At 34.0% G+C, this 26,181-nt stretch overlaps 3 protein-coding genes, 1 long non-coding RNA gene and 1 pseudogene across 7 annotated transcripts in view; 2 read left to right on the top strand and 3 right to left on the bottom strand.

Annotated features, from left to right (window-relative positions):
- The window catches only part of LOC114366843 (protein FAR-RED ELONGATED HYPOCOTYL 3-like), a 49,406-nt gene that overhangs the window by 10,519 nt on the left and 12,706 nt on the right, over window positions 1-26,181 (top strand). The window lies entirely within an intron of this gene.
- Window positions 7,038-10,927, top strand: LOC114366845 (splicing factor 3B subunit 4-like). The gene is made up of 10 exons (XM_028323859.1): window positions 7,038-7,169; window positions 7,282-7,421; window positions 7,517-7,565; window positions 7,642-7,730; window positions 7,806-7,862; window positions 8,557-8,619; window positions 8,713-8,778; window positions 9,081-9,167; window positions 9,943-10,036; window positions 10,142-10,927. Exons 2-10 carry the CDS (start codon window positions 7,317-7,319, stop codon window positions 10,627-10,629), a joined length of 1,098 nt encoding a protein of 365 aa, XP_028179660.1. The 5' UTR covers window positions 7,038-7,169; window positions 7,282-7,316; the 3' UTR covers window positions 10,630-10,927.
- On the bottom strand, window positions 13,222-17,308 carry LOC114366844. 3 transcript variants are annotated; one of them, XM_028323858.1, is made up of 3 exons: window positions 17,216-17,308; window positions 15,395-15,575; window positions 13,224-14,682 (listed from the first exon to the last, which is right to left on the bottom strand). In XM_028323858.1, exons 2-3 carry the CDS (start codon window positions 15,395-15,397, stop codon window positions 13,474-13,476), a joined length of 1,212 nt encoding a protein of 403 aa, XP_028179659.1. In that variant the 5' UTR covers window positions 15,398-15,575; window positions 17,216-17,308; the 3' UTR covers window positions 13,224-13,473. The 3 variants fall into 3 exon arrangements, with proteins under 3 accessions (XP_028179657.1, XP_028179659.1, XP_028179658.1); XM_028323856.1 differs by lacking the exon at window positions 17,216-17,308 and having other exon boundaries at window positions 13,222-14,769; XM_028323857.1 differs by lacking the exon at window positions 17,216-17,308 and having other exon boundaries at window positions 13,275-14,722.
- Window positions 17,087-17,672, bottom strand: LOC114367689 (annotated as a pseudogene).
- Window positions 17,733-19,925, bottom strand: LOC114366850. Its single transcript, XR_003657058.1, has 3 exons — window positions 19,302-19,925; window positions 18,215-19,050; window positions 17,733-17,893 (listed from the first exon to the last, which is right to left on the bottom strand). It is a non-coding gene; the product is annotated as an uncharacterized LOC114366850 (long non-coding RNA).

The following is a 26,181-nucleotide window of genomic DNA, read 5'->3' as shown; positions in this document are numbered from 1 at the left end:
CCACCTTGTGTTGACCTACCAAAAAATGGGTTGAGGGAAAAATAAGGTAGACCAACCCGCTAAACTTGTTTTTTTATTAAAAAAAATTGATATTTGATACATATTTATTTATTTTTTTTGTCTAAATAAGTTATTATTCAAAATTTAAAGTAATACATGCAACTTTTATTAGTATTTATTATGTAATATACAAATGATAAAACTAATTAAAATATATATTATTTTATTTCTTATATTTTTGTCTTTGGCGAGTCAACCTGTCAACCCAAGCATATATGGTGCGGGCTTGAATTCTCATCCCACTTTTCTTATGCGAGGTGGGTCAACAGTAGGTTGGGCTGGTTAACCCATTTTGTCACCCCTAATTAATATTCACCATATTGTTGAAAACATGGAGAGTATATATATTATTTTGTATTGTGATGGTGATATGATTTCATCATCTGAATAAGTATTGTTTGAATGCCTTAGTGGTCTTAAAGTCGTCACAATAAATGAGAACATGTCACTTGATGCTTTAAGAAAAACAATTATACAAGCCAATGAAGGGGAATTAGAAGATGATTTCGAAGTTTACAATTCTGAAGAGGATTAGACGTTGATCTTTGTTAGTTAGTTATAATGTTTGTTATTAGTGACATGTTTGTTTTCTTCTAATACTTCGAAACTTTTTTAGTGTATTTTATTTTTGTTGCCATATGGAAGTTTGTTAGTTATCTAATTTCCATCCATCCCAATATTTTATTAGATTATTTATGTTATAATATTAGTTTTCTACATATAGATATGTCATCAGGTGGCGCTGACCCTCCTCGACCCCCGTCACATGACTCTAGTGGGAAAAGGACAACTGTGAAGAAAAGACAATACATGGTTAGACTATTACCACCTCGAGATAGTCTGACATCATCTACCACATCTCAATCTTTTGTGTCTATCCCAGTCAGTGTAACGACTCACCTTGTCGCTACGATATCAACACTCTAATATGCGATAATTTCAATTTTTATAAAAAAGAACTCCCTTAATTTGCTTATGAAAATAGAAGTAATTTTGTCCCAACATACATTCACTAAAACATACCCATTTATTTAGGTGTGTATATGTATATATATATATATATATATATATATATATATATATATATATATATATATATATATATATATATATATCTAGGAACAACAACTTAGTACACGTCATCCACATGATGGAAAATTAAAATCTGTTCATGCATATAAGTAAAATATGAAGTTTACATCTTTGATTCAATAAAATGACTCATAACCTAATTATGGTGGAGTTGATAAACAAAATACAACTCTCTCCCAAAATAATGCCAATGTCGTCACGTCAGCTTGGCGACTCCTCACCAGAATCTTACTCCCTGCACCTTGCTATTTTCATTCTGCTCCCACGAACAATGTTCGCGATCATCACATGTATCAACCACATGATACAAATTGCAAGGGTGAGTTCATTATAAAAATAACCAATAACAAATCCAAATAACCACAATTAACATACGACACAGCCAAACATCATGAACTCACACAACATTCAAAATTCAACAGCCACATTTCAAAACCACTCAACATCCATCCATGGATCCAATCAACACTACTCAGAATGATGCATGCACCTGACTCAACACTCAGATACAATGTGGTACGTACCAACAATTAAATCCCAGGAAATAGCCTAAGCATGTCAACACGACACTCTTACTTAGGAAACCATGCAGAGTTCGTTGAGACCACCCGGTTGTGCACGTAACTGCCCCCCCATAGGTGATCAGCCTGGGCCCAAAGGAGATCCCTACCAGGTGACGTGCCCCCTCAGTACAAAGTGCACTTTGCCATAGTTATTCTATTTCCTGTGTTGCATGAAGTATGAATGTGGCCACAAACAAGTGTCAATTGTTGGATCAAGTGGCCTCGGAATAATTAAGAAGGGGGGGTTGAATTAATTATTAATGTGCCTTGACTAATTAAAAATTTATCCTTCTTAATATTATTAGATTTAATTAGGCTTTTACCAAAAAGTTAAGAAAATAAAGAATAGAAAAGGAAACTTAACCAAAAGTAAAAGCGATAATTAAAATGTAGAGCGGAAATTAAAGAGTGTAAGGAAGAAGAAGACAAACACAAGAGTTTTATACTGATTCGGCAACAACCCGTGCCTACATCCAGTTCCCAAACGACCTGCGGTCCTTGATATTTCTTTTCAACCTTGTAAAAGCCTTTACAAGCAAAGATCCACAAGGGATGTACCCTCCCTTGTTCTCTTTGAACAACCAAGTGGATGTACCCTCCACTTGAACTGATCCATAAGAGATGTACCCTCTCTTATTCTCAGTTACAACAATCCAAGTAGATGTACCCTCTACTTGTACCACAAAGGATGTACCCTCTACTTGTACCACAAAGGATGTACCCTCTACTTGTACCACAAAGGATGTACCATCCAATGTGTTAAGACAAAGTTCTCAGGGGGTTAGTCCTTTGAAACTTTGTGAAGGGGAAACAAAAGATATCTCAGGCGGTTAGTCCTTTGAAATCTTTTGTTTAAGGGAAAGAGAAGAATCAAAAGAATTCTCAGACTGTGTCGTTTTGAATTCTTTGAAAAGGGAGAAGAGAGACACAAAAGAATTCAGGCGGTTAGACCTTTGTTCTTTTGGAAAAGGGAGAAGAGAGACACAAAAAGAATTCAGGCGGTTATTCCTTGTCGAATTCTTTTTGACAAAGGGAGAAGAGAATGAAAACGATCAATAACACACTTTTGTTTTCTGCGAAAGAATAAGGTTTGGAAACCAGAAAACTTAGAAACTTTTGGCAAAAGAAGAAGAAGAAGAAGTGCAAGAAGATGTTCAAAAAGTTGTGTAAGAAGTTATATCAAGTACATAAACTGCAAGTCAAGTCTTACTTTTATAGACTCTTCATGTCTGGTCAAGAAAACAATTGGAAGAGGTATAACCTTGAGGAAATCTTGAGAAAACCATTGGAAGAGTTACATCTCTTGATTTTTATTCAAAACTTGTCACTGGTAATCGATTACCCAAACCATGTAATCGATTACACAAAGCATTTTATGAATTGATGTGACTCTTCACAATTGAATTTGAATTTCAACGTTCAGATATATTGGTAATTGATTACCAATATATTGTAATCGATTACACCATTTAAAAGACAATTGGAACGTTGCAAATTCAGTTAAAAGCTTTGAAATCAAACTTTGCCACTGGTAATCGATTACAGGAAACTAGTAATAGATTACCAGAGAGTAAAAACTCTGATAACTTAGAAAATTTTGAGGAAAACTCTTTTGAAAAACAAAACTGTGCTATGTTTGTTTTTTGAAAAATCTTTTTAATACTTCCTTTGTGAAGTCTTCTTGATTTCTTATCTTGAATATTGAATTCATCTTCTCTTGAATCTTGAAATCAAACTTCTCTTGATTCTTGAATCTTCTTGATTTCTTCTCATGAAACTTGAAATTAATCTTGATCTTGAACTTGTTGACTAAATCTTGAAATCATTCTTTGGATTTTTTGTCATCATCAAAACTAGTTGAATCAACTTGATTCATCATCATGAAGTTTGCTTCTACACCAATGATCATGGACCAATTAAAGCACCTAAGCATCCCCTCAGAAATGCTTAGATTCTTTAACCACGCTTGTCCCCCATGAGTGGGCCATCCGACAAGGTCAATGCACTTCCCCCCCCATGAACATGAACATACACTACATACGACGCATGAACGTGGCCACAAGCAAGTGCCAATGACCATGAACCAATTAAAGCGCCTAAGCATCCCCTCAGAAATGCTTAGATTCTTTAACCACGCTTGTCCCCCATGAATGGGTCATCCGACAAGGTCAATGCACTTTGCCCCCCACGAACATACACAACATCCAACGTATCGAACATGGGCACTATCAAGTGCAATGACCATGGACAAATTAAAGCGCCTAAGCATCCCCACAACGAATGCTTTGATTCTTTAACCACTCTAGTCCCCCACGAATGAGCTGTCTGACAAGGTCAATGCACCCCCCCCATGAACATACACAACATGCACATGCCAATGCATTTCCAACATCAATCAACATTCCATTTTCATATCATTCTCAACATAGACATCATCTCGTCTCAATGACGTTATCATCCACAACAACAACCTCATTTCATATTACAACCTCATTTCATATTCACATAATCATCAACAATAACATCAATTCATGTTGACATGGTCTTTATTAACAGTGTCATCTCAAATCAATATAATCATAATTATCAGCATCACCACATATCAATTAAAATCCTCAATAGCAACATCAACCATAAATCGCATTCTGCACACATATATTTCTTTCATGCCTGAGATTCACACTCCCCAGGTCTTCAAACAACACAAATCAAATAAAGACATCAATTTCATTCATCACAATAAATATATATCGCATTCCATTCGTCAAAACATAGTTTTTCCTGAAAACCAACATGCAACATCAATATCAAATGTATCGCATCCCATTAGTTAATAACATTATTTCTCTCGGAAAACCCACATGCACATCAAGGACAATTATATCGCATCCCATTAGTTAAAAACATCATTTTCTATAAAGGAAAAATCAACATGCAACAAGGACAGACAATTATTCTCATAGCTAAGTTCCCTGACCTTAACTACGGTGTTAAAACGGTAAATTTTATAATAAACTCCCCTCACCTATTGTGAGCTACCCGCGGGTTCCTTGTCACGTCACTTGAAGATTTTTTTTTCGTCCCCGCTCGTCGGTTCCACGTAAGCTTCTACCATGCCAAAACGAAGGAGACTTAATATGGATTTCAGAAATAAAGTTAGTGACAATGCTCTGGGTTAAACACCCACATCACTACATGAAAAGTGCTGAGAGCATTTCGGGTTTTACAAAGGGACGTCATTTTGAAACTCTGATCACGCCAATGTGACCGAGGTTCAGTCAAGGTCACGAAAATAACACCCATTTTCAGAAAATTATAACTTTTACAAAGTCTCTTTGCTCTAGGGTTTTTCAGAGGAAGCGTAAAACATGCAATGGCGGTTTCCAAACTCAGAATGATGCAAAGGTAAGATGAAACTAACAAGAAAAAAGCCTAGAACCATGGTTACCTCAAGGAAAGCCACGAAGGTCAGACCGGGGCTTCGTTCTCAACCGAAACCGTGAGGCAAGTTGGAAGATTCCGCTTCGGTTGAAGGGTTCCTCTCGGTGTGGGGTTTCAACGGAGAACAATGGCGGTTTGTGGTGGCTATTGATGGTTGTGGGTGATGGAGAAGAAGCTTGGCACGTTGGAAATGGTTTTGGAAGAAAGAAGGATAAGGAAATGAAGTTTTTCCAAGGCTACACGAAAAGCAAAGGCTGAAACACTCAAGTGCTTCTACTCGCGGGAAAGGAAGCGTTCCTCACACACCAGACGTCTTACCAAAGATCGCAACGGTCAGATCGTGGACAAGTGTTCTGTGAAGCTGCAAACCAAATTTAGAGAAGATCCAATGGTTAACGAAGGCTAGGAAGCGTTTTTACCGAGATAGCTTCATGTACCTTGAGAAACTTCATTAAGAGGCTTTTTTTAGAAGCTAGATTCTTATCTACCCACAACAAAATAATTACGGATGAAATAACACAACAAAATAATCAAACATCAAATATAATTACTTATATATATATATATATATATATATATATATATATTAGCGGGAAGGGATCAAACAACAAATAGGAAGTAAGAATGCAGTATGGTAAGCAAAAATTGAAATCTAAACGTTGAAAACAAATATCAAGGGCACATTAGAAGTCGGCTTTCAAATCCTAGATTTTCGTAAACAGAAAAACCGAAGCGGCGGCAAAGCCACACATGATCGGTTAAAAAGGAGAAGGGAGATGAATGAAAAATAGAAATTGATTAAAACTTGAAAGAAACGCTTACAAAAGATGTTCTTTTAGAGCACCTCCTCTCAGAAACCTGAAAAGGGCTAAAATGGAAGGGTGCCTCACAAAATGGTCGAGGACTCCTTATATAACCAAAATTCTTTCATAAGATCGGTAGTTTTGACTGGAACTATTTGATTGTTTGTCACAAGACAATTAGTTTTGACCGGAATTACAAAATAATTAAATACAAACGGTTATTTGACCGTAATTACAATTAATCTAAACAAATACCAAAACAATTATCTTTGTTCTGGTAAAAAAGGTCATCTTCTTATTCAACAGAGCTTATTTATTCCTTCTTTGAGAATGAACCTTCTTCCTCTTGTTGTAACATTTGTAGAACTTCTTTAAGATTTTTACTTAGGATCTGATCCTGCTAAAAATGTTGTCAGATAAGACTTTTGGTTCAAAAACACAGAAGTTTCTGGATCAGCTGCTTTAAGAAATTCTGGGTGAAATTGGAACCAGAGTTTCACTTGTTCTGGATCGGCTTTGGACGAATCAAATTAAATCCACCATTTTACAAATCGAGTCATATATGTTTAATAAAAGGTTATAATATAATATAATTTGTGATGGTATAATATTCTAAAAAGAAGAGTACTAGAAATACACTCTTCTAAAAGTTTTTAGTGTTATTGGTGTATATATATTATTTGTTAACTTAAATACATATTTTTAGTCTTATAAAGTTGAAATAAGTTCATTCTTTATTTTAAGTTTATTTAATAAAAAATATAAATTAATTTTTAATGTATTATATATACATTAACGATAAATATTAATTATTAATATTATTAGATTTGTTAATAAGAAAATTCGAATTCCCAGTATCTCTCCTTTTTTTTTTCCTTTATTATTAAACAAATCTTATATATTCTTGTTGTCATTGATATTTATATTTATTATACCAAAATACGTAGTTAATTTTAATTGATATTTATTATATTAAAATATATAATTCTGTATTTAACTATTTAAATAATTTACAAAATTCAATAGAAACATGTTTAATATTTCCAATTTTGAAGCATGAAATCAAACCATGTATTTAAAAGTAAAATCTTGCTCCGGCCCAACTCGAAGTTATAAACTTGCGGCAGCGGAGGTGTCCCTATTACCTGCCTTCTTAATTCTCCCGCTTCTTCTTCTTCTTCTTCCGTCCAGTGCTTGTTCTCTTCTCAAGGTTTGTAAGCGTAACTATTTGTTTGCTCATAACCTATTTGACATTCATTCACGTGCTTTAGTAATGACTAGAGTCCTTCTTCATCTTATATTTTGTAACTTTATCCATCCAGATAGAATAGAAGGGTTGTAAGGGTTGTTCGATTCGATGACGACTCGAATTGCGCCCGGTGTGGGAGCCAATTTGCTGGGTCAACACGCCGCCGAGAGGAATCAAGACGCTACTGCTTATGTCGGCAATCTCGACCCTCAGGTAACTATTCTTTCTCCACACACTTCCATTCACTCATTACCACTTCTAAGTTCTATTCTAGGGTTTATTTATCCCTTTTCTTCTTTCTGCTGCAGACAAGTGAGGAGTTATTATGGGAATTGTTTGTTCAGGCTGGTCCAGTTGGTAATATCTTTTTCTTTTCTTTCTTAATTTTAGGTTTAAACAAACTCTAACTCATTCTCCTTTTCATTCCTTTCAGTTAATGTCTATGTTCCAAAGGATAGAGTCACCAACCAACATCAGGGTTATGGATTTGTTGAATTCCGCAGTGAAGAAGATGCTGACTATGTATGTAACTATTCTATTCTGTTATTTCCAACTCACTTCTCCGAACCTACCTAACATGCTCTTCTTCTATTGCAGGCCATCAAGGTGCTTAACATGATTAAGCTTTATGGCAAACCCATCCGTGTCAATAAGGTATGAATACTTACTTATACCAACGGGTACAACTCTCATGTTCTTGTTCCTGTGCTTGCTTCCCTTCTGAATTCAAGTTTTTATTTTCTTCCATTCTAAAATGTTTGGTACGTGTGATTGAAAGTATTAATGCCAAACAAATAACGAAACAAAAACAATCATTTACTAACTGATTCATGATTTCCGTGAATCTCCATGACCACTTCTTCTTGAGGGATGTTAGTTCTCTTGTATCTCAGGACTCTAGGCTTATTTATAGCCTTTTGAATGAGAATGTGTGCTAACTGCTTAACAATTTTGTTACATAACCATTATAGTGCCACCATAACACTATAATGTGGCGTTTTTCAACACCTCTGCCATTGGCAATTTGTGAATGGAGGCCAACTATGGCCTGTTTATGTGACAGAATTCTGGCATTCTGCCTTGATAACCTTGGTGCTAAGTACTAACTACTAGGTAGTATTGAACTTTTATTGTATGCCATTGCTAGATATCATTCTATATAATTGAATCTCTTATTTTTTACATAGTGATTATTCTTTCATATCTGTATTTTATTTGTACGAACTTTGTAGTACTCTCCATTCAAGTCCTGCTATATTTCTTCCTTGTATTAACACCCATGTCACTTGATCAACAAAATATTTAGTTTCCATGCTGCTTGATTGATTTTACAATTTTTTGGTTCCAGGCATCCCAAGATAAAAAGAGCTTGGATGTTGGGGCAAATCTTTTCATTGGCAATCTAGATCCTGTAAGTCACCAAATTATGGAAGTGTTAAACAGACTCATGCAGTTATGCATTGAATTCAAGACTTATACATGAGTGTTCCTAATGTTGTTGCAGGATGTAGATGAGAAGCTCTTGTATGACACTTTCAGTGCATTTGGAGTTATTGTTACTAATCCAAAGGTTTTTCTCTTCAAATATCTTTCATTATATATCTAATTTCATCATGTTTGTGTCACTTATGTAACAGTATCCAGCTAGTAGCAGTTGCTAATACTTTTCATGTTTTGCCATTTTCTTATCTCTCTTTGTTAGCATTTACCATTTTGTTTGTTTAAAAACGTTTGGTATCAAGCCAATGACAATTAAAATAACCACCTGTTTTTAGTCTCTTGTTCTTTAAACACAACCCCCCCATACCTGAAAGGATTCATTTTATTCAAACATTATGTATATGATCTAACATACAAGGCTTTGTGTTGCAGATCATGAGAGATCCTGACACAGGAAATTCCCGTGGTTTTGGCTTCATTAGCTATGATTCATTTGAGGCATCTGATTCAGCCATTGAGGTATGCCTCAGTCTAGTGTTTAAATCATTTGTAGGAATATAGTGTGAGGCCAACCTTTCATTCTTTTGTTATACTTATTCAGTACTTGTGGATCATGAATTGGAACTAACTCACTAAAATATATAACACTCAAGAACAAATAAAAATATATATGGATACATGGTTGGCAATCATTTATATAATGTTAGACTCATTGACCAGCTTGTGTTGTATGTAGTCTTGGATTCATATGTATAGAAAGCATTGTTGGGAGGGTTTTGCCCTCTAGGGCTTGACTGTACATTGAGAGATTTGTGTCTCTCTTACCGCATGGGATAATACTATAGGAAACCAAAACAATAAAAAAATTCATTGGGGTTATAAAAAAATTCAGCCGAGCTAATGGAGCCGTCTGTTTTTTTTTTTTTTTTGCCTAATATGACCCAAAGTATATTCAAATGCTGTAATGCCCTTTCTGAAGAATGAAGACTGGTGGGAAGCATGCTTATTTTGTTCTGTTCATGTTAACTCTTAAGGTTAAATTGGATGGAAGGGGTGAAGTTAACATTATTAATGTTAAATTAGAGAGTGAATTTAATAAATTAGGATGCAAAATTCAACCAAAGTTATAAATCAGGGATATGAAAGTGCCCCTTTTATTTTTATATTAATTTATGCATGAAAATAAATTTGTTATCTGTTTCAATTTTGTTGTCTGGATATCCAAATCATACGGAACAATAGATTATAAAAGCATTCCCACGCCACATATATTGTATTTTTCTATATTTTGTAGGCAATGAATGGACAATATCTTTGCAATCGTCAAATTACAGTGTCATATGCTTACAAGAAAGACACTAAGGGGGAACGGCATGGTACCCCGGCTGGTGAGGCCCTTTCTTGCTACTAGTACTAACTACTTTTTGGGATTAATAAATGCAGTCTGTTTTTGTACTATCTGGCTATCCGCTAATATTTCTTCTATGGTGCAGAAAGAGTTTTGGCTGCAAGTAATCCAACTACACAGAAGAGCAGACCTCATACTTTATTTGCCAGTGGACCTCCAACACTTCCGAGTGTTCCTCAGGCTAATGGCGTTGCTCCGGTGCCTCCCCGACCCTTTGCTAATGGGGTTGCTCCTCCTGCAATTCCTGCCCTCCGTCCACCGCCCCCTCAAGCTGCTGCATTCCAGCCTATGCCCGTTCCTGGACAACCAACGTGGCATCAGCAACAGCCAGGTCAAACATTGTTACCACCTGCAATGCCACCTCCACCTCAAGTCCAGCAGTTCAGGCCACCTCACCCTGGTATGCAGCAGATGCCACCACCTCCTCAAGCTCCTCCCAGGCCTCTTCCACCACCATCAGTAATGGCAAGTCAGCCACCACCTGTTTGGCGACTGCCACCCCCTCAGCAACAGGGTGGACGGCCTTTGCCATACCCTCAGTCCGGAATGCCGCCTCCACCACCTCCCCAGTAACCCTGCTATGCCACTCCCGCCTTTGAATTGAAGGAATGCAAATCGTATGGAATGTTTCTGATCCGAATATCTGGTTTTTGCCCATTTATTGTTAGTTGATTGCGTTATCTTTCTGAACTAGTGTAGATTGTAATATGAACATCCTAAGACAGTCAACAGTCATATAATTATCCCCACCTAGAAAAGAGATATTTTATTATTCAGTAGTAGTATTGAATTGAATTGGGTTCAACATGATGTGACATGATTGATAGATAATTTTGTCCTTTAAGAATGTGATCAGAAGTTCAATCTCAAATTTTTTGTGCGAAAAAACATATTAATTTGTCAAGAAAGATTAGCCCCTCAAATGACTCAGTACTTTCACAGATTAATCATTAGTTTCCGACCATGAGATACTCCTGATCCACCCCCAAACAAAAGCAAGTGAAGAATATTTTTGAACTGAACTCAAAGTAACTAACAAAATTTTTATATTGAAGACACAAGTCTTTGTTATTTCATTGCATGTTTAAATGATGAAAGTTTCTTCATTATTTATATTTAATAGTTGAAAAAAATGTCATTTTTATTTGATTTTTTTCTTAATTTTTTTAATAAAAAATTAACATTTTATTTAAGTTTGTATGCTAATCAGTCAATCTGCAAGCCAATGTAAGCAGAAGCATACCATATTACCCCTATTTTGAGTGCTATCCTAAGTCAGGCCAACCTTGGGTCTAGGTTAGGGCTGAGGGTTCCAAAAGAAAATAAATTATTTAACTTCTCAACATGAATAATTTATTATGTAAGTTTTCAAAATTCAATGATTTTAAACTCTCAATTTTGTAGTATCTTTGATTTTTTTTTATCTTGATATTAATTGAGCTAGTAAATCAGTTGTTTTTACGATTTTTCATATGCAGTAAAAAGTTTGATGATTGTTCATTATTGTTAAAAGAATTCATTGACTGCCATCATTTTTTTAAGGAAAAAGAGTTTGAAGATATAAAATATAATTTATGCATCTTTAATATAATAATAAAGTTTTGGTGTAATTTTTTCCTAGCCAAAATGTTTAATAAATTGTAGGTTAAATTACTCGGTATTTGTACCTTTTAGTCCTAAAGTAGTTTTTTTTAGTCCTTATAATTTATATTTTAATTTTTTTTAGTCCCTATTGTTTAAAAGTGGTTTTTGTAATCTTTATAATTTGTATTTTAATTCTCTTTTAGTCCCTATAGTTTGAAAGTGATCTTTTTAGTCTCTATAATTTATATTTTAATTATCTTTTAATCCTTACTATAAAAAATATATAAAAATAATTAATTACAAATTAGTTATAAATTATCAATTATTTTTTTATTACAAAAATTATCTTGCAATAAATTAGTTACTAATTACTTGTTAATATTTTTGTATTTAATTGTAATTGACAATATTACTCATATTTTGATGGTAAAGACTAAAAGGGAATTAAAATATAAATTATAAGGACTAAAAAAACTACTTTCAAACTATAGGACTAAAAGAAAATTAATTAAAATGTAAATTATAAGAACTAAAAAAATCACTTTCAAATTATAGGGACTAAAAATGAATTAAAATGTAAACGATGAAAACTAAAAAATCATTTTAAAACTATAAGGACTAAAAATACAAATAATGAAACTATAGGGACCAAATGAGTAATAAAACTTAAATAGTGTTAACATGGTTGAAATGAGAGACTCCACTAAAAATAATCAATTAGATTTTGTGACATGAATTAGTTATAATGCATAATCGAATTTTAAGGTAAAAACACCACTTTCGATCCTTTATATAAAAAATAACTAATTTATCAAAAGTAGTTATATTGGTTAATTTTAATTAATAATATTATACATTTAAATTATACTACAAAAATATTCATATAATTAAATAATTTAAGTAATGATTTTATTTGATGATGCTGTATATAATTTATCCTACCAAGTGTAACTTATAATTTGTCAATAAATGTATTCACTTATATGAGAAATATGCTTACATTTTGGAAAAATCATATTTAAGCTTATATATTACTATCCAAAATGCATAATCAAGTTGTGATTGTATTTGTCTTGTATGTCGTTGGTTTAATCTATTCTTCATACTTACTGATGTTGATAAGCCTATTTCCATCATATATGATTGTAGTTTCAGCAGAACTTCGTTTTCTCTTCTCTTCCTCTGTCCAGATTTTGTTTATCTTCATAATGTATGACGATGAGGAAAGAAACTTTCATTGTTAACGAAGTTGATCTTTATTCGTAGACTGCCTGATATATGAAAATTGTGAATACTTTTAATCATGAAATTTTACGGCCTTGGGTTGTTGCATTCTATTCCTACTCTGCACTATTGGTTAACATAGTTTTACACTAGGGTTGTATGGTGGTGACTGGTGAATAGACAGTGATCCATCTTATTATTTTCAAATTGAAAAACTTGTCAGTAATGGCTGAGCCCATGATCCAGTAGTGTTATTACTTCTTTTTTTATTTGCATAAAATTTTATAAATTAAAGTTTTTAATTCAAAGAAGAAAATGTAAGTACGATAGTGCGATGTAAGCATACTGTTGCAAACATATCAATCAAAACACTAAAATAAGCTCCTTAATGGAAAAGAGAGATATCCTGATGATTTGATGTAATATCCTCTCATCCATTGAATAAAAATTGGCTAACACCACACAAAATGTTTAAAATGGTTGTTTATTCCTTTATACAAACCAATTGCTTAAACAGACAGAAAATTTTCTATAAAAAACAAATTGTCGCTTTCTATAAATTGGGAACCTTCTGGTAATATGATTTACATCTCCTTACATAAAAGAGCTTCATCTTGATCTCCTTCTTATGCGATCATTTGAAACTTGCCTTGAAGTTGAAACACGAGTGCTTCCTCTGTGAGATGAAGAAGAAGAAGGGTCCAATGGACTAGTCTCAGTCTGTATGTTACTATCTGTTGTCTGAATTTCTAAGCCAATATCAGCAATGGTGTCAACATTCCTACTAAAATGAGATGTAGAAGCTGCAGGTGTGGAATCAGTGGCAGCAACATTCCCATCATGAGTTGAATTTGTATTGACACCATTTGTTGGGTGATTATGAATATATGACTCAAGGTCCTCAACTAATCTTTCGGCAGAATCCATCGCAGAATTTAATGCTGATGAAAGGGATGAAAACGAAGCAGCTCCTTGCACTAACAAGGTTGAAATCGGAGTCTGAGAGGAACCAGTACCACGATCATTGCCTGTCTGCAGGTGAGATTGAGCGAGCAAACCATTATTTCTATCAGTTGCAGCATTGGGGGTTTGTGATTGTGACTGTACCCGGGCTCCTAACCCACCAATAAGGTGATGAAACCGCCAGATATTTTGGATTACAGAAGAAGAAGCTCCCTGGCTTATTAGCTGCTGCCTAAAACTCTCAATTCTGGGTGCGGCGGGTCGAGGAGGAATTCTCAAACCAGCTCCTTTTAATCCTGACTCACAACTGCCATCGGCACTCGAATTTCCATAAATTGGAATAATGCCAGTTTCAGTGACCTCTCCTTTACAAACAGGGCACTCCCTTGCATTTGAATAGACAATTTGCACCTGATAGAAGCATTGCCAACAAAACAAGTGACCGCAGCAGGCTAACACTGGATCTCTTGCCCTGTCCAAGCATATATTGCAATCATAGAAATTTCCAGTGCTTCCCCCTTCCTTACTGGCATCGGTTTCAGTCCTCCCCAATGCCTTAGCTATTAAATGGGCACCTTTCCTTTTGCACCCTCTCCCACTTTCAACGACTCTTTCCTCAACTTCCTGGCTCTGCATTTCTTCTTCACGAGCATCAGCTGGCGCGCTGGTTTGTCCTGTGAAGTTGGTTATTTGGATCGGAGTGTGAAACAGCGGCCGCCTCTGATACTGCCTGGCTCTGGAAGTTATCGCTTCAAGGCGCCTAATACGGTCCTGCACATGTTCATGGGCGGATTCCAGTTCTTCCAACAAAGAATCAAATTCATCTGGAGAAGCATGAGTTGGTTCCAACGGCTCCTGATTCAAATCAAGCTCCATTATACATACCCCTTGAGTTCTTTTTTCAAATTATGCCATCAACAACATTTCATATGTATCAAGACCCTAATACAATTTTTTGAAAAATAAATGAAAGAATCAAATCCAGATGCTCATGGATTCAAATAAACTTACATAGTTATTCACCAACATAAAAAAACTCAGTTCCTGCCTTGCTCAAACTAGAGAAAAATCTTATTCTCCATTTCTCATATACCCAACAATTTATATTCCACTAAGTCTCTAACATATACAGTTCTTTTTTCATGTTTATGCAATCAACCACATTTCTCATACAAGTTTATGCCATCAACCACATTTCTCATACAATTTTATGCCATCAACCACATTTCATATGTATCAAGAGCCAGATACAAATTTTGTAAAATAAAAACAATAATAAAAATTCAAATTCAGATGCTCATGGATTCAAATAAACACATACAGTTATTCACCAACATCAAAAACACTACAAAAACATTTTATTCTCAATTTCTCATATACCCAACAATTCATTTTGCACTAATTCTTAGACATGAGTGACTTTGAACGAAACACAAAAATTCATGACCTAGAACAATGATAATAACGATAAACCCAACTGAATTGTAAGAGAAAAGACTCTAATTGAATAAAAATTTGCGATTGAAAACAGAAAAGTGAAATTGCGTGAAAAGGGGTGAGAAATGACCATTGAGATGAGGATGTTGTTTCGTTGAATTTGGACGAATCGGCGATGAAACGCGTTGCGGTTTATTTGTATGATTCCAAAGCGCCATTCACAGAATAAACATGGGAAGAAGACATACCTAATCGCTAGGTTCTCTGAAGTTTTGATTTTGCAATACACTTCGAGTTTTGTTTCTTTCCCCCTTATTAAATACAAGAAGCAGCATTTAATATTATATTTTGAAAAAGAGTATTACCTTATTTTTTTTCACATTTTACTAAAAAATATTACTAGTAATCATTTATTAATTCAACAATTTATTAACTGTTTATTAATTATTTCTATTATATCTTTACCTAGTCAAATGAGAAGGTATCAACGAATAAATCGTTGGTTTGAACGTTACAAATTTAGTCTTTTTAACCTTTAAATAATATTTCATATTTGAGTTTTGTGAATGAACAAAATGTGATTAAGAGGAAGAACCTACTAAAGGTGGTTAATCAAGTTTTTCGACTGATATTAGTCATTAACAAAAAAATTGTTGGATACTTCGTACCAATATTATGGATAAAAAAATTATTGAGTACTCTAATGAAAAAAATATTAAATAATTATAGTCAGATACAAGTTTTTATGTAATTTTATTACTATTGTCCAATTAAAATTAGAGTTTTACCTTAATGACCTATGTTATTTCCTTTTGTCTTATTTAAGATCCAAATTAAAAATTGTGCTGGGTCCTTTTATAAGATTCAATTCATAATATTTTTATATTAATTATTTTTAGATTAAATATGCTTAATTAATAACAAGGTTGTAACGACAAACAATAGAAGTGAGAGAAAGGGTAATGATAGCTTTTTTTTTTCAACAAAAAAAACATATATCTTGGACATATTTATTAATATTTATTAAATTAACTACTTTTTTTAATATTAATAAAATTTAGTATTATAAATAAAACGTGAAGGAGCAATATTTAATTTCACATTTTATCTTGCAAATTATTGAAATGAATATCTAAGAAATCGTATCTAAATTATGATAGAAAAACCACACTAAAATTACTTAAGAATCTGTATCTAAATTTTGTCCTTACTAATTTTAAATAACTATAACTATTTAGTAACTTTATTATTTCTCAAGCAATTTCAAGGGTTATATATTTTAAAAAAGAGAAGTTTGACTTTTGTATTCCTATTTCTGTATTTTTCTTTAAACTCTTTTTAAAAAATTTAAATTTAAATATATTTTTATAGGATGTTAAAAAACAAATCAAATCGAGTGTAGGGAGAAAAAATAATGTCGTAGGTCTCGTGACAGAGTGAGGGTCGGGGAAGGGGAGGTGTGAGGTGGAATGAGGATTTAAAAGAGAAGACTCTAAAGTCTCAACTCAAATACTGAATTTGTATAATTTTTATTTAAAAATTAATTTTATCTTATACAGATGACACAGGCAAGTCTAGTGGATAAAATTCGTTAAGTCCATGGACTTAACGAACCAGATTCAAGTATTGCTTATAATTATAGGGGTTCGTAAAAGAAAAGCTTGTAATCCGCCTGATCCATGGGTTTAATGGACTGATCCATGAACCTGAACCGTATAACTCCCTAGATAAGGTAATATAGATTGAGATGAAAGGGTAATGTAGTAGAAGACATTCCAATAATCAATAGACAAGCAACAGAGATGGTGTCATCCTATATCTGTTTAAAGACATGCAGATGAAATAATAGGATTAAATAACTTGAAGTCTATAAGTGAATAATATTAATATTATGAGGAGTGCTAGCAACATGCACTCTTCCATTGCTTGAACAATAAACATAGACACAGACCATGAAACATTGCTGAAGCAAATAACGAGTTGTCAAGCCCTTGGACATGATGGATGCCCAACAATGGGGTGAATTGAGGGAGGGAGGGGAACTAGTTGAAGTGCAGGGAGAATGTGTTCCTCAGCATATGAGCCCAGTGGTTGACATGAATAAGCTACAACATCTCCAACCTTCATATCAGTGACCCAAACACCCACAGCAGTGACCTCACCAACACCCTCCACACCTACCATATCACATTATTATAAGCTAATAATGTTTCATATCCTATTTACTCTTCACAAATACAAGAAACATTAATTAATTGTTTTTGTAGCAGTAAGAGAATGGAACCTGGAGTGTAGGGTAAAGAGGGGACTTTATAAACTCTTGTGCGAAAGTAGACATCAATGAAATTAACCCCAACAGCTTTGTTCCTCACACGGACCTCGCCTTCTTTTGCCTCTCCAATTTCTACGTCCTTCTATTTCAGAACTTGTCAGTCCACAATTCAGTGTTGAAGACTATGTGACTGAAACATAAATAAGAAAAAAACAGACCTGAGGGTCACCAAGTTGCTCAACTCTGATAGCTTTCACCATTTTTCTAGTTGCCGATGAGTGATGATAACGAAGCTTTCGTGGTAAATGGACAAAAGACTTCACTGTAATAGTGAACTCTGCTTTGGAACGCCATCAACTAGAACGGGAAAAGGATAATAAAATGATATGTTATAAAAAAATAAATAAAAATGAATGTTAAGGCTCAGTGTTAATTTATTAATAAATATTATTTTTTTATGAAAAGTGAGCGCCTAATGGTAAAACTAATTAAAGATACCACTAACCTATTATAAAATTTGCTACACGAATGACAGATTTCATAATATATGTAATTTTATTACGGGATATAGTACTACTATTATTGCGTACGTTGATTCTATCGCTAAACTAAACAAGAATTGAATTCTAATTCTTAATCTTTTTCTTAACTAACATTTATTTTTGTTCCGTTTTGTACTTGTGTAGATTGTCTTTGAGTTCGGTTGAGGATCTTTCAGGTTGTTGTGGTACATTTGTGATGGTGTGCGGCGGCAATAGCCACCTGGAGAGATTTCAACACCCAAGTGAGAAAGCCTTTATAAGAAAAAAACACCCGTGAGAAAGCAACAAAAATAATAGTGAGTATATGAAAAAGGCATAGTTGAAAAGGAGTTTTTTTTTTATCCGTAAAAGTTAAAGAGAATATTAAAAAATTTATAATAACTTAAGTAGCATGTTCAATCAAAATGAATTAGATCCCTTGATCGGGAAGTAGAATCTATGATTATTAGTGTATATAATACAGGCAGGCATCTGGAGGTGACATGTTTGGTGGGTTTTCTTTTCTAGCATTAGCTGAATATATGCTATGAAAGAACCCCTTATTGAGAGTCAATAGTTGGATTCCAAGCTATCGAGAAGACATGAATTGAGGTAGAAATGAAATGGTAAAACTCCAACAAGCCAAATTTAAAACTTACAGCTTGATTATCATTATACAATTACAGTGCAAAGAATTTTTACAACCTTATCGTTCTCCTAATGCAAATCAGCCATACATAGACAAATGTACTACAGTAGTCAGACAACCCTGTAGGCTGTAGGACTCTTCCAGCTGCATCCCATTCCAAATTTTGTGAAATCCAGAAATCAAAGACAAAGGCAACACTGAAAGTCTGCAATTCTAACTGAAATATTAATAATAAGGGGCCATTAATTTTCAAGTAGCCCATATCTAGAGTGATGACAGAAAGACTTGTGTAGCTTGTTCTTGGAGGACAACTGATTTAGATGGCATTCGACCTTCCTCTGATTCTGCACATCAAAATAGATATCAGAACTAAATAAATATTGCTATGGAAGAACAGGAACAAAAATGAATTCTCAATAAGGGAAGCATTAAGACAGGCACGTTGGGGTTTCAGTGCAATAAGCATTTGTTAGACAAAAAAGGAGTTACCACTTAAGTCTTAACCACCACTTATGCAACATGGAAACCAACAGATACCATGAAAATGATGATACAGAAAAACAGTTTCAACTTCAACCTCAAACATTTTTTATACCATGCATGGCTTCCTTGTCAGCACCCAGAGGTGATCCATGGACATCTCGCCGGGTTTGGGCAGCCTAAGTGTTTTGGGTGTCATCCCAACAGACAACCTCTGATTAGTCACCTGCAAATCAAAATTAAACTCTTCAGCTTTTAACTTAAAGAGTTAAAACTTTTTTAAAAAAAGCCACTTGGATATCCTCATTAGCAACAAAGTAGAGCTCATAAAACATGATGTAACTAGGGTCTTAGGCTCCCCAGTGTGTACCCAAGGTATCCTCCTAAGATTCAATCTTTTGGATCAATTATGAAATTAATATTCAATCTAAACTTAGTCAGACTTAAATTCATCGTTCCTCCTCAACAGTTTATTTTGCAAAGATCACATGTCCTCCCCCACAGTAGCTAACTTAATAAGAAGATGACGCAGGCATAACGGAACCTAGAAGTTTTTCAATTTTGAACAGATTGGGCCACATTCAAAAGTCAACCTTATTTTCATTAGGACAATTTTCTTAAGAAAAGTGTGCACTGTGTTATAATCCATGGCTCAGAGGAGAGAGAAGAGGGAAATGTACAAAACTAAACGATGAAATTTAGTCAAAATGAGAAAATCAGTTTATAGAATATATAGCCAATCCTAATAACGCTAGTATCCTATATCTTTAATATCATGTAAAACTTTTTTTTAAAACTTTGTTCGTTTTATAGAATGACACAACACTCTCTTTATGTTTGGATTTTTATTTTGTTGTTTGATCAATATATTGTCCAATAGTTCACTAGGTAAAATTCACCAAAAAAAATGTTCACTTGGTAAATGGAGCATACTGTTGTCCAATATACTTTTATTGAAATGATAAATTTTATTATTCATAATGGAACAAGAATAATCATCACGTAATTTCTCTTCTTAAGCTAAAAGCAGAAAGCAAACACCACTATTTTCGTAGATGCATAACTTGCTTTGTTATAGTTAGCTTATTTCCTCTGTCCCTGCAATATGATCATTTTCATGCTTGCTATTTTTGGTTTCCCATCACTTGGATCACCATAAGAGCAATGTCATAGTCATTACTTGCTTGTTGCTACATACAAATTGGATTTGAGTAGCATGCTCAACATTTTTTGTTTTCTCTAGATGGATGCTCGGAGCCTTGCTATGGAAATGACACTTGTTATTATGTGGCAAAAGCAACGGAGACCTCAATTTTATCATCAATATTGAAATCAGGTGTCAAAAGGTCCTTCCAATAAGACTGTGGATCCACCACCTCGCTCATATACTGCCGGGGACATGCTTGCTGGTAGGCTAAATAATGCTAAAACATGTAAAGTTTTTAAGATAACCAAATTGACTTATATTATTATTTATTATTGATTATGGTCAAAAGGATGATGACACTAGGAAAAAAATAATACCAAGAGTTTCGACGTCTTAAGGTTTTATAGTGGGTTTTTCAAAAGCAATCATTAAGCCCGCTTTCCAAAACACAGACTCAACAAAAAGCGTTACAACGTTTCGATATAAAAACACTATGTTTTATATAATAATAAATGCATTATATGTTGTTCATATATTAAACATTTTGAGTGTATTAATGTCCGTTGGATGATATATCCTTGGATGTAACGGTGGATGACATATAGAGATTAAATCATTCAATGATAAAGATCATTCCAAGTTGACTTCTTAACAAAATCAACCTTTCTGTTAAAATTTTTGTAAAGATGTTAGCAAGCTCATAATCATTGGGTACAAACTATAAGTCCATTGTCTCATTCTAAACATGATATCTTACGAAATGATGTTTAATTTCTATATGTTTAGCTCTAAAATGCAATGTTGGTTTTTTTTAAAGACTAATATGAGCTTTATTGTCACAATAGACGGGAATTTTACTCTTATATATACTGTAGTCTTCAAGCTAATTCTTTATCCAGAGTAGTTGAGCAAAACAACTTGTTATTGGCATATTCAGCTTCAGCAATATATAATGCAGTTGACCCTTGCGTCTTGCATATCTATGTCACTAAGTTTCCACCAATAAAGTGACAGCTTCCACAAGTGCTTTTTCTTTCAACTTTATCATCAGCATAATTAGCATCACAGTAGCTTGTAAGTGTGAAACTTTCACTTCTTTTGAACAAAAGACCAATATTAGAAGTTCCAATTAGATATCTAAAAATGCATTTAACTGCAATTAAATGAACTTCCTTTGGTTCTTTTTGAAATCTTGCACATAGACAAACAACTAACATTGTATTAGGCCTGGTTGCAGTGAGATAGAGTAGTGAGCCAATCATTGCTCTGTATTGAGTCCCGTCCACCTTTGTTGATTCCTCATCCAGTCTAAGGTATGTCGTGGGATGCATTTGAGTCTTCATTTCTTTTGCATCATCCTTGTTGACTTTCTTCAGTAATTCTTTCACATACTTGGTTTGATGAATGTAGATGCCTTTGAGTGTTTATTTTATTTGTAATCCAAGAAAGAATTTCAACTCTCCCATCATGCTCATTTCAAATTTTGTTTGCATTAGCTTAGAAAATTTTTCACAAAGCTTTTTATTAGTAACACCAAAAATGATATTGTCCATATATACTTACACTAATAAAAATTAAGAATCATAGTTTTTGTGAAAGAGTGTTGTGTCAACTTTTCCTTGCTCAAAACCATTTTTCAAACGTTCTTCTACAAGTGTTTATAAATCTTTGTCACCCCTGGATGGAAACTCAAACTGCTCTTATGTGCTTCCTCGAAGACCACTTTCTTCAAATCGTTCTCACGTGGGGTACACGCCTTTCCTTTAAACCTTATCAGTCCATTGCATCTTTTTCAAACTCTAGTTCCTTTCATGATTCTCTCAATCTCATCTTGTCTTGAAGAAATACATCTCCAATGTGCTCTTCTTGAATTCGCATAAAAAACGCATTGGTATTCCTCAAAGTTCCCAAATACAAGCTCGTTGGTCTTACATCCACTACTAGGTTCAGATCTCTAAATTCCTACATCAACTTCAATTCCTTTATCGTCATAGCAGACATGTGTAATAACTTCCGAGTCAACACGTCTACCACTACATTAGCCTTCACAGGATTATAAGACAACTTAAACTCATAGTCTTTCAAGAATCCCATCCATCTTTTCTGCCTCATGTTCAACTTTTTCTGATTAAACAGATACTTGAGACTCTTGTGGTCACTAAACACCTCGAACCTTGCTCCAGATAATTAATGTCTACAAATCCTCAGTGCAAAAACCGTTGTTGCTAACTCCAGATCATGTGTCAGATAATTCACTTCATGCATCCTCAATTGCCTAGAACCACAAGAAATTACTCTCTTTTCTTGCATCAACACACATCCCAATCCTTGGTCAAATGCATCACACTATACTTCAAATTCTTTTTCCGCATTAGGTAGAACCAAAACTAGTGCAAATGTCAACCTTTTCTTCAACTCTTGAAAACCCTTCTCATAGGCTTCGCTCCACACAAACTCTTCTCCTTTCCTAGTCAACTTTGTGGAGATTCCCTCAAGATTTGGACCCACAAGTGGTATGAACAAGGCATGAAGATTGAGGAATGCCATATACGGGCTGAAACAGTCTCCTCAAGCATGGTTTGGAAGATTTACAAAAGCAATGGTGTGCCTTGGCTACAAAAAAAACCAAGGAGATCATACACTTGTCATCAAACATTCACATGGAGGATAATTAAATGTACTTGCTTATGCAAATGATATTATTGCTACAAGAGATGATCCAATGGAGAAATGACTCAAGGAGAAATTATCTATAAAGTTTGAGATGAAGGACCTTAGGAAAATCAAGTATTTCCTAGGAATTGAAGTGGCTTATTCAAAACAAGGCATTTTCATTTCTCAAAGGAAGTATGTGCTTGATCTTTTGCAAGAAACAAGAAAACTCGGATGTAAACCTGTAGGTGTTCCCATCGAGCAAAATCATAAAATGAGCATGGAAGAGGAGAGTGTCAAGGTTGACAAGGCCCAATACCAGAGACCGGTGGGGAAGCTGATTTACTTGACGCACACTAGACCAAATATAGTATATGCAACTAGGGTTGGGAGACAGTTCATGCATGATCCAAAGGTGAGACACTTGCAAGCTGCAAATCTTGTTCTGCAGTACCTTAAATATACTCCAGGGAGAGGACCCTTGTTCAAAAGAGGTGGAAGCTTAATTATTGAGGCTTATACTAATGCAGATTACACAGGTTCAATGAGTGATAGAAGGTCCATTTCAAGCAATTGCACATTCTTGTGCGGGAACCTTGTCACTTGGAGAGAAGTAAGAAACAAAGTGTAGTGACTCGATCAAGTGTAGAGTCAAAATTTAGATCTATGGCACAAGGAATCTGTGAGCTATTGTGGATGAAAATTTTACTTGATGACTTGAAGATAAAGTATGAGGGTCTCATGAAGTTGTTTTGCAATAATAAATCAACTTTCAACATTGCACATAATCTTGTTCAGCATGACAAGGCAAAACACATTGAGATAGATTGACACTTCATTAAGGAGAAGCTGGATAGTGAATCGATAACGACCTATATTCCTTCTTGACACCAACTAGCAAATGTCTTAAGAAATGGCTTGCCAACAAAACATTTCAGTCAACTTACTTGGAAGCTGGGAATGATAGATATTCATTCACTAGATTGAGGGGTGATGTTGTAAATATGTAATTAATTTAGGAAAGATTTTTTTTTCTATGATTAATATTGTTTTAGGATAGATTACCAGAAATAATTAAGAAGATTTTATTCCTTATTTGTTGTTATTCTTGACTATCAATGGCCTATATAGGCAGACTCATGATTCTATTCCAGTGCAAGCAATAATACTTAGATTTTCTACATATGATATTAGTCATTTTTGTACTAGCTTGGATTAGTTATACTCCATTAGCAAAAAATGTTTGTACAAATATAAGTATTAATAGCTAGATTTTACCATATATTTTATATCATTTTATAAATTACCAGCCTTATGATGCTCAAACAAATCATACAATATACATATTGGATGCAATATCCAATTCAATAAACTATTCTTAAAATATTTAGAATTCAATATGCGCAGAATATTGTAAGGGACGATAAAGAATAATAAAAGGACTACATAATTGCAGAAAGAAAAAAGTTTAAACTTGCAGAACTTTGCAGGTCTGCACCTCCCCAAAGCCAAAATGCCCAAATCCTGTTACAATACAAAATGATAGGATATCCTCCCTCTCAACACCCCAATCCAATACTTAATTATTGGTAACATGCCTTAATCAAACTATCTGACACAACTAACTCGTTGTTAATATAACTCACAGATAGGTAACTATTAAGTATTTAGGATGTGTTTGGATATGCATTGGAACATGTTGAACTGGAAAATACACTTTCAAAGTAAAAAAAAATGTCAAAACAACCATGCTGTAGCTTTCATCTAAAAGCCCGATAGTGTTGGATTCAACTACTTTCCATACACACACACTAACCAATTGCAACTAACTACTTATGGGGTTATCTAACAAATACATACGTGATATGTATATAAAATTTAAAAATAATAACTATATACTTGAAATTTTGCAAATCCAAAATAAAAGCATACTTCTTGAACATTACTAAAACAAAATAGAGATAAATCGTTATCATCATAAATTACTGAAAGAAAACCTTGGTACAACCGTTAAATTTGTAGCCAAGTGACTAGGAGGTCACATATTTGCATACGAAATTAGCCTCTTACAAATGCAAGGTAATACTGTCTACAATAGATCTATAATGGATTCAACCCCCTGTTCGACCATGTCATGGCGAGAGCCTGAAGTTTTATAGCACTAATTTTCTCTTTGTCATCATAAATAACTATCCATTGCCTACAAACAGGTCCTAAAGAAGACAGTTCCCATGTCTAGTTCATCAAGATATTATGCTTCTACATCTCACCCACTAGCAGCACAATACAAAAGAAAAAAAATAATGTGATGCACTTTAAAATTAAGATTTGACAGTTGTAAAAAAAAAACACTATGTATAGATGAAATATCTAAGACTACTTATTTTTCTCTTCCTCCTTAATTATCTTTTCCATTTGATTTCAACTGAGTAAAAAAAGAAAATAGTTGTTGGTAAAGTAACTTATCAATTAGTATAATCAGATGCTGCTACTAGCACTTCATTCTCTTTTGATATGTTGTGATCTACCACAATCAAGAACAAAGCCTAATGATGCAACCAATGCCACCAGGTAACCAGCTACGGTCAATCTAATAGGTTTTGGGTTCAGAGAACAAATGTTGTATACTTCAGAAAGATAAACAATGGCAAAACACAAAACAGATGAATTTGGTTATCTTAAATTACAATCTTTTCACATTCTAGATTTGTGTATGATGTAACTTTCTGTTAGTAGTCTATGCCAAAAACAAAAATGACAATAAAATTAACTAATGTCAAAGTTCACAGGGTGATAGACAACTGCTGTCTGTCATGCTATTAAAAAAATTCTCTTTCCAAAAAAAAAAAACCTCAAAAGCATGGTAATAGTGTGAGAGAGGTATACTTCAGAAACATTTGATCATAAACTCATGAAGGAATATAAATTATTGAAGCATGACCACAAATTAAACATGTAAAATAGGATTGATAAAACGCTAATAATAATAATAATAATAACTAGTGAGAAAATGTATTGAGACTTATGAAATAACAAAACTCTGGTGAGAATTGCTCTTCCTTGTTTGCTATGAACAATGGTCAATGAAATGATGAATTCAAAGACAAAGGATTAGAAAAGGGAAATCAATTACCTGCCATGGCCTCTCCCAGTCAAGAGGCATTGGCCAAGCCCCAAACCATGCTCCAATAACTAC

Source organism: Glycine soja, chromosome 9 (assembly GCF_004193775.1).
Source record: "Glycine soja cultivar W05 chromosome 9, ASM419377v2, whole genome shotgun sequence".
NCBI lineage: Eukaryota > Viridiplantae > Streptophyta > Magnoliopsida > Fabales > Fabaceae > Glycine > Glycine soja.
This window is presented reverse-complemented; position numbering and strand designations above follow the sequence as displayed.